We start from the raw sequence: 15,078 nt of genomic DNA on the forward strand, positions 1-15,078 counted from the left end.
TTTTCTTTTATTCTGTGTATCTTTATCTGGTCTTTTTATTGCACTGCTGCAACATTTTGTTCTCCCCTGAGGATCTATACAGTCTTATCATATTTGTAGCCTATATTATTTGGGCTATTTTTGAGCAATGCTTTCCATATGAAGTTACACTAATGGATGTGTCTTGGACAGCTTCTGCTGAGGAGCTCAGATTTCAGTTTTATTAGAGCCCCGCTGGGCTTCCACTAAATAGATTTCTGTTTCAAAACGCAAACATGGTGAGGAATGATGGTTCAGTAGTTTGTAACCTCCCAGTGCATCATTGCAGAACTCAAACACTTCCGGGCTACAACCTTTTCTGAGTGCAGTTTGCATGTGCACCAAAGATATGCAAGTTAGGTACATATCTTTGGTGCACACATGCAGCGGTGACAATTGTGTGTTGGTATGTCTGTGTTAGGTGGATTGACGGTAAATTCAGGCAGACACCATGACTCTCTGAAACTGGATTAAAGCGGATAGTGAAATATAGAGAGACTCCATCGATCACCTCAACCTTCAGAATATCTGAAATGATCGGCAAACATTGTGTCCACCTGTCTTGGCACAAGGACGACAGTTTGTGGGATTTATGGATGTCACTGTGCTTCCTCTTTCTCATTCTCCCTCACTTCAAAAGCGCAGGAGTGGGGTGACAGGCCAGGGGAGGGGAGCCCCATTGTTAATTGGCCTTTTCAGCTGAGCAGAGAGGTGAAGGGAAGAAGAAGGGAGGGGGACAATAGGGTCCCATTGCCTCTCCAGAACAAGAGGGATGTACCGCCTAAAAAAGATAGACCAGTTAGAGCACATACAGACCTGCAGGGCTCTCCTCAGACAACCCCAAACTGAGTGAATGAGGCAATCAATCATGTAGCCTGCAACTCCCTCTGAATAAATGGTCTGTAGCATCAATATAGATTGCAGGATTTTTTTTTAGGACTCCCTGTCCTGCTGCTAAAGAGGTGCTTTAAGGGCAGCATAGTGCACAAGCATGAGGTGTTACTTACCAGACAAACGGTTTCCTCACATCTCACTCCACTGATTCAATGGAACGATAGGTACTCTTTTTCCACTTCAATAAGGGGATGAAGCTCAATTAGCATTTCACAAGTCCCCCTTTCCTCCTCCATTGCAACCTTCCCCGCGGAGCCCATGCTTTCTCTGGGGATTGTCCTGTTTTGGGCCCTTGTTGCCGTTGGCAGGGTGACAGTATTCGAGTGTGCAAACTTGTGCTATTGTCCGCGGGCCAGAGGGAGCCATGGAGACCCCATAATATGACACAGGAAAATGTTTGCTGATGGCAATTCTATGGGCTTTGTCCGACTCTTTCTCCTTCATGACGACTCGATTTAAGTCTCTAAATGTTTGACTACAAATGCAGGAGTGCTATCCAGCTCCTTTCCCTTTGTCCCGCGAGGTTTGAATGAGTAATTCAGCCTTTGTGTCGCTCGATTGAGGGGGCAAACAGAAAGACAAGATTCTTGAGCGTTCAAGCCCCTTTCCATGGTTATGCACTCTTTAGATCCCCCCACCCTCAACCAAATCCTACAGCTGACATCACTCTTGGGGAGGGTATGAGGGGTATCTATGTTACAAACTCAATGTTAACCGCTCCAGGATAAAGTCAGAATGCACGCATATTTCTGCCGAATTTGCACGCATTTTCATTCATGCACACTCCGGACTTTAGGAGATGTTTGGCCACCGCGCAGAAATCACCGTGCAGGAAAAATATCGCATCCCCTCAGCGGCTTTTTCCAGATCTCCATGACAACAATTTGCAATGGTGAAGAATTCGATACCAGGGCGCTTGGAGGCTGATTGGGGTGCATTGTGAGGGGCCTGGGGTCGCTGATTGGTTCAAGGAAAGCACCATAACTACAAGGAGTTTATATTCATTCAACTTGTTGAAGTGCTCCCTACTGCAGCCTGGAGAGAAGTCTGTGCTTGGACTGTGGGTTTGAGAGCGTCTGGACTCATCCAGCAGTGGTGAGTAAAGGGTTATCACACACCACCACCTTTAATTTAGGCTTGATTGCAGAATTCCTACGATAGAGGGCAATGCGCAATTACGCAAAGTCTAAATTTGTTTTCTGATTTCCCTTTAGATCTTGATGGTGGACTACAAGTTCTAACATGGACTGATTTTACCAGAATATTTGCAGAAAATGGCAAGCTCAGACAGTGAGGTTAAGACGCTGCTGAACTTCGTGAATTTGGCATCCAGCGATATCAAAGCGGCCTTGGACAAGTCAGCGCCGTGCAGACGCTCTGTGGATCACAGGAAATATTTGCAGAAGCAACTCAAGCGTTTCTCCCAGAAGTACTCCAGAGTCCCGAGATGCCACACGCACAGGTCTGCTGAGTACGGCTGCGCCAAACCGGTGGGGACCGTTCAACAGAGCGTGAAGGTCACAGAGAAGGTCAGTTCGGATGCCCAAGGTGTGGAGAACGTGGGCAGCGCTGTGGAGCAGGTGCCTATGAGGAAACGCCAGCTACCAGCCTCATTTTGGGAGGAACCCAAGTTGACCCAAAGCAAGAGGGAGCACTCACATTTAGGATTGAGAAAGCACCCTGCAGGCACGTCTGAGGGCAGCGACAACGACAAGAGGAAAAGGAGTTATGATGACGCAAAGGCCACTCTGTCTGCGTCCAGCCGACGCAGCGCTGCGGACAAAGAGTCTCTGAAATTGGACCTGACCTCACACCACTGTGTGAGCGTGTGCGGCTGCTGCCCCTTCCAGTACCACGGACATCAGGTCCTCCACAGTCACATTGTTGTCCCCCATCCGCCCCTGGGGCTGTGGAGCAAAGCAGCAGGGACTGAGATAGAGAGACCAGAGCATCCTTACGGACAAAAAATTCACACGCACGTTGTGGTCAAACCCATACCGACCAAACCCACCGTCCAGTCACCGATCTTCAGTGTGTTTGGGTTCATTTAAGTACACTACTAATGGAGCCATCACACAAAAATCTGTAAATAGGACTAATTATTTCCCTTTTACGTTCTACACAGACTTCCTCTTTCAACATTTGTACACGAGACACTTCCTCAAGCACTTATTGGAATGCTTCATCTATTTTTATTGTTTAAATCTAAAGGACTAAGTTGCACTTGCAGAATAACTTCACCATATTCGCTTTCATGCCACTCAGATGCCAAGTATCTGAACACTGACAGTAAGTTGAAAGGTTTCCACTTTTAGATTTTTCTTAAGTACCAAAAGTCATGCAAATGAATGAAAGCATCCTGTTTTAGTTTCCTCTTTCAGCTATGAGAATAGAATGTGGGACATAGTTTGCTTTTTCTTTGTCAAAGTAATGTTTGATGGGCACATTTGAAACAATGCCTTTTATTTTCAAATAAATGACTCAACTTCCCTCAAGAACTCCTTTGGGCATTGGATCATTTCACTGAGCAATTCTGTGAAGCTCCAAAACATTGTGACGGACAGATTAAAGAAACGCATTGTCACATTACATATGTTATAAATAGAGGTTTTATACATAGAGAATTGCATTTACAGATTCAAGATAATAGAGGCGACTAAAAAAGGAACACAAAATGATAAATTTAGTCACATCCCTGATGCCTATATTGCTTGATGTTCATTTGACGTCAGTCAGCCAGGCTCAGGTATCTGATCAGTCTGTCTGGCAGAGGTAGGCTTATGAGAGATTTCAGTCTGTGTCTCCCCATTTGGGTCCGAATCCGTAGTCTGCAAAGGTGCAGGAGTGGACGAGGTGACACTGTGGACGAGACAAAAGAGAAAAGACAAAGAGGACTGTGACTTGAATATTTTTAGACTATATTTGTGTTGTATGCATATGTGAGGAAGTGAAAGGCAGCCACAGAGAGACATGTTTGCACGTTAGGGTGTAAGTGACTGATAAGATTTTGTCTAAAGCTTACATGACTTCCTCTTAACAGCGAGCCATTCTTCCCGGCTGTCCAGTAGTTCAGTCAGCTTGCTGCACAGCTGAACATGACCAACATGCTCCAGCAGCAGGTCTATGATCGGTCCTGCCCATTTACTCATAACTGATGTTGAGATCCATTCACAGAACTGAAGAAGAAAATCAGGAAAAAAACAGTTAACTTACTGATCAACAACAGTTCCAGTGAAGTCTCTGATACTGTTCATGCTTATTCTTCACACCTGTGTCGCCCTTTCTGGTGGCTCACTGCAGTTTAAAGGAAGCATACTGTCATTCTGCAGAACATATCCATTGCTGCCACTTCTCATACGGGATCCTCCTGCTGTTGGGTGAGGGGCACTGCCATGTGAACATGTAAAACAAGAGAGGGCATCGCAGCCATTGTCCAGGAGGCACTTGAGGAGAGGGAGATTATTCATGCAAAGTCCAACAACTGCGGGGAACGTTGTGGCATAAGATGCGATTCTGGCGTCGGTATCGGCCCCTCTCTCCAACAGTAAGGACACAGTGCTGACACAGCCCTGCTGTACAGCCATCAGCAGAGGACTGACTGGGTCCAGGCTTAGACTAGCACCTGCTTTCAGTAACACCTCTGCTGTCTCGGTGCAGCCATTGGCGATGGCAAAGTAGAGGGCTGTTACCCGTCTATCAGCATACTGGACGGAGTGACTGTGGGCCAGTGCGGCATTTACATCTGCACCTGTCTTCAGCAGCACAGCTGCCACAGTGTGTCTGTTGTGCTCTGCTGCCAGGTGGAGGGGGCTGACGCAACTGTGGCGGAGCCTGGTTCGACTCGTCACCGGGACCAGCAGGGAGACAATCCTGAACACAGAGTGAGGATGTTAACAACAGAAAATACACAAAGATAACAAATACAAAGCAGTTTCTTCAACTCTTATTGTAGCTCCATGCACAGTAACCACTTTACTGTAGTTTTGTATCTGAACACTCTCTATCATGATGATATCTAACTAACAAGTTATTGTGTCTCAGCTTACTCATGGTGTCCATATTGGGCAGCAACATGCAGTGGCAATAGTCCTGAGTTGGTGGGTCTGTTGGCATCTGCGCTTTTAGTTAGCAACACTGCTACGCATTCCTTGTGGCCATTTTTACTGGCCTCATGCAGTGCCGTGGCACCATCACACGTCTGCATGTTCACATCTGCACCTACAGAAAAGCATTAGTCCATTAAAACCTTTAAACGGGGATCAGACACATGAAAAGGAGGAAGAGTTTGTGAAGAAAAGTACCTTTTCCAATAAGGTAGCGCAGTGCGCTCATTTGTCCCCACTGAGCCGCTACAATGAGTGGTGTGATGCTGTAGGTATTAGCTGGATTGATTGTGGCCCCGGCTCTTATTAGGATCTCACAGATTTCTGTGTTGTTCCTGGATACAGCCTCATGGAGGGCTGTCCAACCCTGAGCACACCGCTGGTTCACAGTGGCCCCATAGGACAGAATGAGGCTCACCATGTCCACATTCTCCAACTCACAAGCTGCAGAAACAGATGAAACACTGAGTCACTGCAGCCTATACAGCCTATACAGTTATCCATGCTTGTTTTTAGTTCTGCTGTATACAATTGATTTCACAGCTGTACCTTTGTACAAAGGGGTTTCTTTGTTCTTGCTGCTGATGTCGGGGTCGGCGCCTGCCTCCAGAAGGCACCGCACACATGACAAGTGCTCACAAGACACAGCGAGCAGCAAGGCTGTCTGCTCCTGCAAGGTCCGTTTGTCTACTGAACCTGGATGGGCTGGTGCAGACAACATCACACAAACCAGCTGAGTGACATATTTATCATTTGGAAAATGTTGCATTTTCCTTTTCCTACATTATCACTGAGCCCATATGACTCAAACTGAACACTGTCTGAGACCCTCAATAATGCTGTCAATGGCATACCTCTCAGTAGGGTCTTCACGCACTCCGTCTGTCCACAGAAGGCAGCATCGTGCAGCGGTATCCACCCGTCTTTGTTCTCCTTCAGCAGGCGGTGAGCAGCGGATGTTGCCAGATCACTAACAGCCTTCGCATCCCCTCTCCTGACGGCAAAGACCACCGGGTCAACATCCCTTGAAAGGGGGGAAAAGGCACTTTAATTGACTTACACTTAAATGCAATTAAGTGTGATTTTAGACAGACATAAGCACTGTTTGGTGGCTGTAGTTTTGATACAACCATGGACCTTTGTTTGAATTGTATTGGCTTTATTTAAACTATATAAGCAATTCTATTAAATATAGTATGTTATTAAATCATTTAACACTAAAGATGTCTTACTCATATTCTTCTGTATACAAAAGACCTCAGATGCGCGCAAGGACCCCAACACACACACACACACACACACACACACACACACACACACACACGAAGCCTCCGTGTCTGCATGACTCACTCCGGCTCTGACGTTACGTCGCTGTGACCGTCTCCTCTCCTCCTGTCTCCTCGCAGTCGCGACAGAACATTATTACAGTGACCCCCAGCATTACGGAACTGAGATAAGTACTCGGAATAGCTGAATTTGGTCATTATTGATGAGAGATTTGACGGCAGTGTGTCCTCACAGGGCGCAGCGGCGGCGGCGGAGCGGGGCGCAGCTGTGCGCTCTCAGATTATTTTGGGACTGTATTGTCAGGCTGGAGGGTGACGGGCTGATCCTTATATGTAAAGAGACTCGGACATGCAGAGATAAGGCAATCAGCGCCGGAGATAATGCAGGCCAAACCGAGGTGCCTCTCTTTGCATTATGTCTTTATTTCATCGGCTGGTCTCCACATTAAACAACAAGATAATAAAAAGCCACACAAAATCTTAAAGGGGAACAGGAATAGTTGAAGAAGAACACAAAACAATGAATAACAATGACTAATACAGAAGATAAAAGACAGACCCACCGTTCTTCAAGAGTCACTACTCACTGTTGAAAGCCACAGCCGAAAGCTCCTGTAATCAACTACAGCAGCAGGGCCGCAGCCAAGAAATACTGGGGCCATGAGGCCCCCACTGACAACCCACTCCCCCTCAGAAATATTTGACTGGATGTATATGAAATACGAGAATTATGCCTTTTAAACCCCACTGTATGTAATCTGAGTGTATTTGTAGAATGCAAACAACTCGTCAAACCCCTCCAGTTCCTTGAAGCAATACTGATGAAATGGTCTCTTTGTCCTCAGTGGAAGCTATGGGAATGACCGTAAGGATGTCACTGTAGAGATGGATGTTATTAATACTCCTGACCATCAGAGGGCAGCAGTGACTTGTATTTCTACCTGTATGCTGCACTTGTATTGTTTTGGTTAAATGGGATTTGTAGAAGAAAGCCCACACAATGCTGGATGTACATGTTACCTGAGCTTTGCTACAGTTAATAAATAATTAGGTGACATTCGTCTATCGTCTATCGTCTATCCTCTGCAGATGTTGAATATTTTCACATGAGACAAAAGTAGTGACTAACAAGCCCATTTTGATCTCAATAATTACATTTGTGTTCCTTTGTTTGAGAAAGTAATTAGTTACATTTCTAGTGTAATGGGATCTCTTATTATTCGTCTTCTCTGTTCCTCAATCGTGAACCAGATGATTTCATCTTCTCTTTCCTCAGTCGTAAGCATTCACTACCTTAAAGCCAAATGATTAACTATGTCATTTGATTAGGTGTATGTATGTGTTAATCTGCTGACCATGACACCACGGACATAATCATGTACTGATTAAGGGAACACCCTGCATGATCTGCTGATTGACCATTGTCCTGACTGAACAACACATTATGACGTGCCTATTGTGCTGACATTGTTCTGACGGTAATGTCATCCTATAACCTGACAACTTTCCCTGCTCTGGGCTCTGAGGAGTCCATCTGCAGGCGTAAGAATAAACTCCCAGAAAGACAATGAACGACTTTGTGCTTTTTAATACAAAAGTGCCAGAACACTAGTTACCACCAAAAGTAGTGGGATCACAGTAATGTGTTACACTGTTTGTGACCAGCCACAGTTCATGGGCTGTTTCTCCACAAGAGGGAGGTGTTTTGTGATTGACAAACCACATCAGTCTATGGCATCTACAGGAAACTAATATTATAGAAGCAGCATTTTAATCATGCAGATGCACATATATATTTCAGTCTTACAGGTGTAAAAAGAAATCGCTCCTGCACACTGACAGTCAGGCTGTCGGCAGGCTGGGGTGCTTCTCTATTAGATGCTCTTTTTTGTATTTGTATTTTGTATTATTGTATTGTTTTTTTTATATATTAGATATAAAACTTTTATCACATTAGCTGAAATTAAACAGTTAATAATAACGGAATCTAAATTTGTCCCACTTCACCTCCAGGGCATGTTAACACTATAGAACTACAATTCAGTGTGTTGCTGTAAACACCACATGTTGGATTATAGAGATTTTTAATGTGATAATTTATCGAACATTAAATTTCTGTTCAGGCACTTGATCACATAAGGGTTTTTGGAGAAACAGACACCTGTTCTGAGCTAAGCTTCACATATTTACTGTAAATGTTTCTCTGTCAGATATTCAAAACAGACCCTAACCACATAAAATAACTAATTTGAATATTTCAAAGGCACTACTCAGGATCGTTTTATTATACGACATTTGTAAAGGCAAATCTCAAGTGCATGTGCATACTTTTTGTGAAAAAGTGTCTCATAAAGTAATATCATGTTTCCTCACCTGAGCAAGTTTACTGTTGAGTTTGCTGAAGTGTGGAGACTCAGGGCGAAGACTTTGGTATCGTTGTTTAGCCTCTGGTAAAGAGACCTGGATCTGCTGACTGCGATCATCACAGGAGGAGACGTGTTGTCCAATCTGAGGACTCAGGACGTCAAGCAGTGTGCCGCTGTCTTCTTCACAGACCAGTGATGACGCCGATGATCCAGACCAGAAGATTTAAAAAAAGAAAGTCAGAGCAGGAATAGCAGCAATTGTAAAAACAGGTTAGCAAAGTCCATAAAGCAAAAGATAATACATGCACGGCATAATACACACACACTACATGGACATACTGTATGAATTAGAGACCACCCTCATTTGACAGAGCTGAAATCTGCACTGGCAGACATCAGAGAGCAGCAGCTCAGGCCATGAGGATAGATGCCTTTTAAGGGCATGTTCAACTGTGTTTGAGTCCACTTGACTCTGCTGCTCCAGAGACAACACTGATGTGAGGTGGTGTGTAGTGCTGCAGCGAGTTATGCAGCAGAAAGATGCCATTGGAATAACACATAAAGCTAGAGTTAGAGTTTATTTGTTCAACTGTGACAAATGAACACAGAAAATACTGTTGTTTCACTATATGTTTAAACAATGACCACACACACACACACACACACACACACACACACACACAGAAATAGAGAGAGAGAGATTTAAACACATTTGTATGACCAATTGCAGAAAAACTGTTTAAAAACTTTTCTTTAAAGCTACAACTGTAATTCAAAGACCTCAACTCACCACATGAAAGTGTTCCTGGTTCTTCATTCACAGAAGTGGCTTTAACATTACGTGTGTTGATCCCCTTTATACCACTGTGCAATATCCCTCTGTTGTATCAGCTTGCACATGAGCGTGTGAAGAGCGAAAACGTGCTCGACCAGCAGACGTCTTTGACAGCTGATTTTTGTGTCACAATCACTTCTTAGGAAGTGTTTGTGACAAAAGGCTTCCTGCATCAGCATTGGAGGCGGCCTCTGTTTTTTTGTTTTTGTCTTTGACACAAACAAGTCCTGCTGGAGGAACTAGACTACCACAGCTCTGGGGTTGTTGTCAAATTTCTTTTTGGCTGGTGATTTAGTTGTGCTGTGCAAGTTGCACCACCCTTTGTTTCCAGGTAATGCTACAGAAAGGCCAACCAGCACACACACAAATGATTTGTAATTTATGGTCTTCTTAGTTACTTTTAAGGTGAAATTAGACACAACAATTCAAGTTCTCGTTTTTCCTCTGAGCGTTATCAGCACTTTCGTTCTCTGTGACCCTTTTCACGGGCTTGTCATGGCAAGAAATGCCCGGGCAAAGCTAATACCATTATGGATGGCTCTGTGCCATTTAAATGTCTCAGAAGGCCTGGATTGAGCCCTTTTCTCATCAGATATTTTGACTTGTCATGGCAGGAAAAGCACAGGTAATTAATAAGGTTAGCCATGGCTCTGTTCCATTTATGTACATCAACAAGCCTTGTCAGTGAGCCAGCATACACAAAGACAGAGCCCTGAAACTAGCTGAGCTAAATGAAGTTCAGCCCTTATTCATACTATTGATTACACTTGTGGTTCTTATGTCATATGAATCAATCAATTGGTTTCTGTTTGTTATATTTAATGTGACAGATTTAAACTTCCCCTTCACTCAGGAACGTGGTTTGCTTCTTGTTATTACACTTGGACGTTTCACTTCATTGTGCAGAATGATGTATGTGCAGTGTCTGACACTAATTGGCTGTTTCTGTGAGCTTATGTCAGATCTGGATTTACGATGCATCTATGCACAAGGACGATTTTGTGACATCACAACTTGTTTGGAAACCATCATGGTTCAATATGCAACTTACACAAGTGTGATGTGGTAACTTGAAATCTCCCGTGTCCACACTACACTGAGAGGGAACTTTTTAGCAAAGTGAGAGTAATCTTTTATCCACCAATTAAGCTTTGTGTCATGAAAAGGAAAAATATTTTCATATTCAAAGTTCCTGGGAATTTCAATAATGGTCAGAGTATTTTTAAATGTCTAGAAACATGTGTGAGCCTTTTTCCCCCATTCCATATCAATACTGACTTAATCGTGGGACACATCCAGTGGTGGCAAGTAGCTAAGTACATTTACTCAAGCACTGCACTTAAGTACATATTTGAGGTACTCCTACTTTACTTGAGTATTTCTATTTTATGCAACTTTATACTTCTGCTCCACGACATCTCAGAGGCAAATATTGTACATTTCACTCCTCTGTGTGTGTCTAACAGCTTTAGTTACTCCTTTCAGATCACAATTTCCATACCCTTCCTGCTGTGAAAACTATGCATCTCCAAATTTGGGGGTTGTGTCTGTGAATTAAGTGTTCCTCTGTGGGTTGAGAACATTCTCGGACTTCTTCAGCTAAATAAACTCTTTAAAACCCCACTTGGATTAGCTGGAAAATGCATCACCACAAAGCTGAAGACAGGCTGTTTCTCTGAGCTTGTGAAAACCTTTTAGACATAAGTGGTTCTCGTGGGACAGCGACACTACAGACATATGATGGTCTTATAGAATATGATGCATTGCTGTAGACTGATAACAGCGAAATGCATCAGGCACACTAATGCAGCAGTAACATTAATCCAAAAACATCATATTTAAGCATTTTTCAGCAGAATTCATGGCCTACTTTCACTTGGTAAGGTTTGGAAAGCAGGACATCTACTTGGTGGAGTGTTTTCACAGTGTGGCATTGCTACGTAAAGGATCTGAATGCTTCTTCCATCACTGGACACATCTCAGTGGTAAGAGTCTGCAGAGGAACAGCTCATCATCATGTGAGCTCATGACGGACAGCAGTGCATCCAAACCCGTCCTGGACCTCAGAGTCAGCAGTCCGTTGTCTCCTCCTCTTGGCTCGCGGGAATCAGAGCGGGGTGAGCGCTCTTAATGCTCTCCTCGTCTCGGACCTCCAGTTACAGATCTCCTTTCTCAGCCTTTCATTCAGTCAATGGAACACAACCGCCCCCCTGGCAGTTGCCATGACGACGGAGAAACGATCCCGTCACGTTCCCCGTTGTCTCGCGTGCGTTTCCCGGGAAACAGCTACACAGATCCAGGAAAACATCCGGAAAAGACCCTCGATCGTCTGATCTGTGATCGCCCCACCGAGGAATAACTGCAGGACGTGTTCTCTCATCGGGGTTCCTGGACGATAGGTTAGCACAAAAGAAAACAAAACATGACAACTTCCGTCCTCCCCGCCTTAGACAGCAGCGACCCTCGTCTGAAACTGACGGTGCAAAACCGAATAAGAAATATTTTTGTAACTCAGCTGGACGACACCAGGTAGGCCGGTGCTCTCATTAATCCTCCTCCTCCCTCTTTAAAAACCCGTTTATAAATGTCTAGATTGAATGATGTCATCCTTTTTCTCCTCAGACACAGAAAGGAAGAAAATGTCAACCTCATACCTGTTGTAACAGAGGTAAGACTCAATAAGTAAGCATGTGATGCAACAATAAGGATACTAACCTGTGCATGTTTTATTATAGTAATAATTGTAGGCTAATGTTACAATAATGATGCAGAAATAATAGATGTTGTTGCCTGTATGACTCACTTTTTAAGATCTTTTAATGGAAAGACAGAGTTTGAGTGTTTACGCGGCTGATCGTAGTTTTATATGTGCAGACTTCAAGCAGGGTTCTTGAGACAGGAGTGAACACTTTGCAAAAGACCCTTGTTCTGAAGAAACAGGCTGAGTTGGACAAGGTGGACGAGCAGCTCACACTCAAACGGGTGGAGTTTAAGTGCTGTGCGGAGGCTCTCGCTCAGAGGAGGTCTGAACTGGAAACAAAACAAAAGCAGGTGAATGGATCCTCCTGAAACTATAAGGCCTCTGGAGACTATCTGTGACTGGTGTCCAGGTGATGCTGTGCTAATGCAGTTTCCTTTGGGGTTTGTTTACCCAGACTAAAGAGAGGGCGATGAAATTTGAGAAGTTTGTGGCTGAAAATGAAGCGAAGCGACGCCGGGCGCTGAAGAAGTACGAGGCTGCACGGGAGCAGACCATTTTGAAGCAGAGAGAGATAGAAGATCTGACAGAACAGCTGAGACAACTCAGAGCCAGGTGAGACCTTTAAGCTAAGCCTTAATGTGAGGAAAGTGCTCATTAAGCCACCTCTTACCTCAGTTTCACTATATCCCAATTCACAGGCAGCAAGTTTTAAAGGAGAGAATGGCAAAATATAAAATCTATGAGGACTACTTGATGAAAACCCTGGATTACCTCCCCAGCAGTACGTTCAAAACAGACTTTTTAAATGAACCCCTTCTGTTTATCCCAATGAGATTACACACTCGCTTCTAGGATGAAGAATACTGCACAATCTATTTTCAGCTTACCTTGATAATGGGTCTGACTCGTTGGTTATGCCCATCATTCGGCGCCATGAGACCCTGTCCATCACCCACCAGGAGCTGCTGCAGCGTTTGGGACGCCTGGAGGAGGAGGTGGAGCAGGGTCAGCGACAGCTGCAGGCCGTGAACCAGGAGCACAGCATAAAACAACTGGTCAGACATGCAGATATTATGTAGATATGTATGAGAGAGCTTAAATGAAAGACCTCTTTAGAGTTTTTTGTGTGTTGCAGATGGCCAATAAGGAACTGTCTGAGCTCCAGAGTGAGTTTGAAACACTGAAAGAGAAGAACAAGCAGGCAGAGGTTAACCTGCTGATGGAGCAAGGCCTGTCCAGAGAGAAGGTATGCTTTCAAGACTATGAGTTGGAAATGACCCTTGGCTAATTTGATAGGAATTTTGGATAAATATGGTCGTATGTGCCATTATTGCTCAGGTTGAACAAGTGGGAATCTTGCTTATGGCCATCAACAACCTTGCAGAGCAGTGTTATCTCACAGCATATGGACCTCTGGAGAACATGAACATACTGACAATGATGGACATGGTGAAGGTAAAAAAACAACTGGTTGTGAGTAATCATCCAAGGAATTTAACCTCTGTGACCTTTTAACTAACACAGTGTGATTTCAGGAGTACATCCTGGACAAGGCAGACACAGAGAAGAGAGCGAGGAGACTGATGGAGTCAGGTTCTGCAATGACGAGCAGAACAGCTCTGACAGACAGAAGAGAGAGGGGATCGATGAAGAGCATCGGCAGTAAAACACAAATCAAAAGCTCAAGCAAAGTCAGCAGAAGGAGTGAGATGACCAGTTGATGTAGAACTGTGTTTTCATGTCTACAGTAATGTAAGTTTGTTGGGTGTTAAAGTTCATGTTGACCTTGGAAAAAGCTCAAAAATGAAGCTTGTATAAAGATCTTTCCATCAACATTTAAGAATGTTTGACTCTTACATTTGAGTTTGCGTAATTTTGCATTAAGAGTTTCATTGTACAAAACTCTTCATGCAAAATGCTGTATGCAACAAATTGTGCACTTTTTTTTTTGTAAATGAGGTAACCAAGTGTACTTGAGCATCAGAGCTGAGTCTGTCTGGAATCTCTGGAATGTTATCAATGATGCATTTTAAAATAAAATGGTTTCAGTCAAATTATGCTGTCAGGCGGGAAGTAATACCAGTCAAAATGCCGTGTGCAATGGTTTTATATGCAACTTTCTCACATGTAGGTGATACAAATGGTTATTATGAAAGATTGTCAATTTAGGAAGAACTTTTTTAAGTGATGAAGAGTATGGATTCTTTATGATATTCTACATTTTATTTATGAAATACAGTAAATATAATGCTTCAGAGAGAATCTGACTTTCCTACTGTAATCCTACGTATCATGCAGGGCAAAATGTTCCATGCATTTTCATGACAAGCAGCCACTTGATTCTGGCCTGCTCTGTGTTGTCAGAAACTGTTCTACAGGTTTTCTTACTGCCTTCAAGTGCAGACAATGATCACCAATTATGCTGCAATGCTACTCATCTGGGAAATGCAGTTAAAGCAGTGAAACATGTTAAGACGTACTTTGTAGCTGTTTAATTTGTCTGTGATTTGCATACATAAGGATTAAGAAATAATCTCGTTTATTAGGTTGAATCATCAACTCGGTGTGAGATACCTTTGGTTGGTGAGAGTGTCCTTTGACATATAATAGTAAAAATAAGGAGGGATCCCTCCCATGGACTGTATAAACCCATCCCCAGCCCACCCCACATTCAGGGTTTCAGATTCAGTAACTATTTACATTTATTTTGAAAAACCTGTACCTGTACATGAATATTTACATTTCATGATACTTTACACTTCTACTGCACTATATCTCAAAGGGAAATATTAAATCTGTTTACTCCACTAGAATAATGTGAGAGCTGTTGTTGTTTCCTTGTGTTATATTCAGTTAAAATCAAGCAAACATTGAA

General features: G+C 43.5%; 3 protein-coding genes across 5 annotated transcripts; 2 read left to right on the forward strand and 1 right to left on the reverse strand.

Annotated features, from left to right (window-relative positions):
- Window positions 1-1,783: 1,783 nt before the first annotated feature.
- Window positions 1,784-3,400, forward strand: LOC143332157 (protein FAM181A-like). The gene is made up of 2 exons (XM_076749447.1): window positions 1,784-2,007; window positions 2,127-3,400. Exon 2 carries the CDS (start codon window positions 2,187-2,189, stop codon window positions 2,961-2,963), a length of 777 nt encoding a protein of 258 aa, XP_076605562.1. The 5' UTR covers window positions 1,784-2,007; window positions 2,127-2,186; the 3' UTR covers window positions 2,964-3,400.
- Window positions 3,401-3,504: 104 nt separating this feature from the next.
- On the reverse strand, window positions 3,505-8,865 carry asb2b (ankyrin repeat and SOCS box containing 2b). Of its 2 annotated transcripts, none has more exons than XM_076749442.1 (8): window positions 6,366-6,571; window positions 5,870-6,039; window positions 5,565-5,720; window positions 5,214-5,459; window positions 4,959-5,130; window positions 4,182-4,782; window positions 3,935-4,088; window positions 3,505-3,771 (listed from the first exon to the last, which is right to left on the reverse strand). In XM_076749442.1, exons 1-8 carry the CDS (start codon window positions 6,497-6,499, stop codon window positions 3,641-3,643), a joined length of 1,764 nt encoding a protein of 587 aa, XP_076605557.1. In that variant the 5' UTR covers window positions 6,500-6,571; the 3' UTR covers window positions 3,505-3,640. The 2 variants fall into 2 exon arrangements, with proteins under 2 accessions (XP_076605557.1, XP_076605559.1); XM_076749444.1 differs by lacking the exon at window positions 6,366-6,571 and adding an exon at window positions 8,675-8,865 and having other exon boundaries at window positions 3,530-3,771.
- Window positions 8,866-11,886: 3,021 nt separating this feature from the next.
- ccdc197 (coiled-coil domain containing 197) lies at window positions 11,887-15,023 on the forward strand. Of its 2 annotated transcripts, XM_076749446.1 has the most exons (10): window positions 11,887-12,031; window positions 12,125-12,170; window positions 12,377-12,553; window positions 12,658-12,815; window positions 12,902-12,984; window positions 13,086-13,258; window positions 13,339-13,449; window positions 13,542-13,658; window positions 13,739-13,955; window positions 14,045-15,023. In XM_076749446.1, exons 1-9 carry the CDS (start codon window positions 11,925-11,927, stop codon window positions 13,922-13,924), a joined length of 1,158 nt encoding a protein of 385 aa, XP_076605561.1. In that variant the 5' UTR covers window positions 11,887-11,924; the 3' UTR covers window positions 13,925-13,955; window positions 14,045-15,023. The 2 variants fall into 2 exon arrangements, with proteins under 2 accessions (XP_076605561.1, XP_076605560.1); XM_076749445.1 differs by having other exon boundaries at window positions 13,739-15,023.
- The last annotated feature ends 55 nt before the right edge of the window (window positions 15,024-15,078 follow it).

The sequence above is a fragment of the Chaetodon auriga genome, chromosome 14, assembly GCF_051107435.1.
Source record: "Chaetodon auriga isolate fChaAug3 chromosome 14, fChaAug3.hap1, whole genome shotgun sequence".
Lineage (NCBI taxonomy): Eukaryota > Metazoa > Chordata > Actinopteri > Chaetodontiformes > Chaetodontidae > Chaetodon > Chaetodon auriga.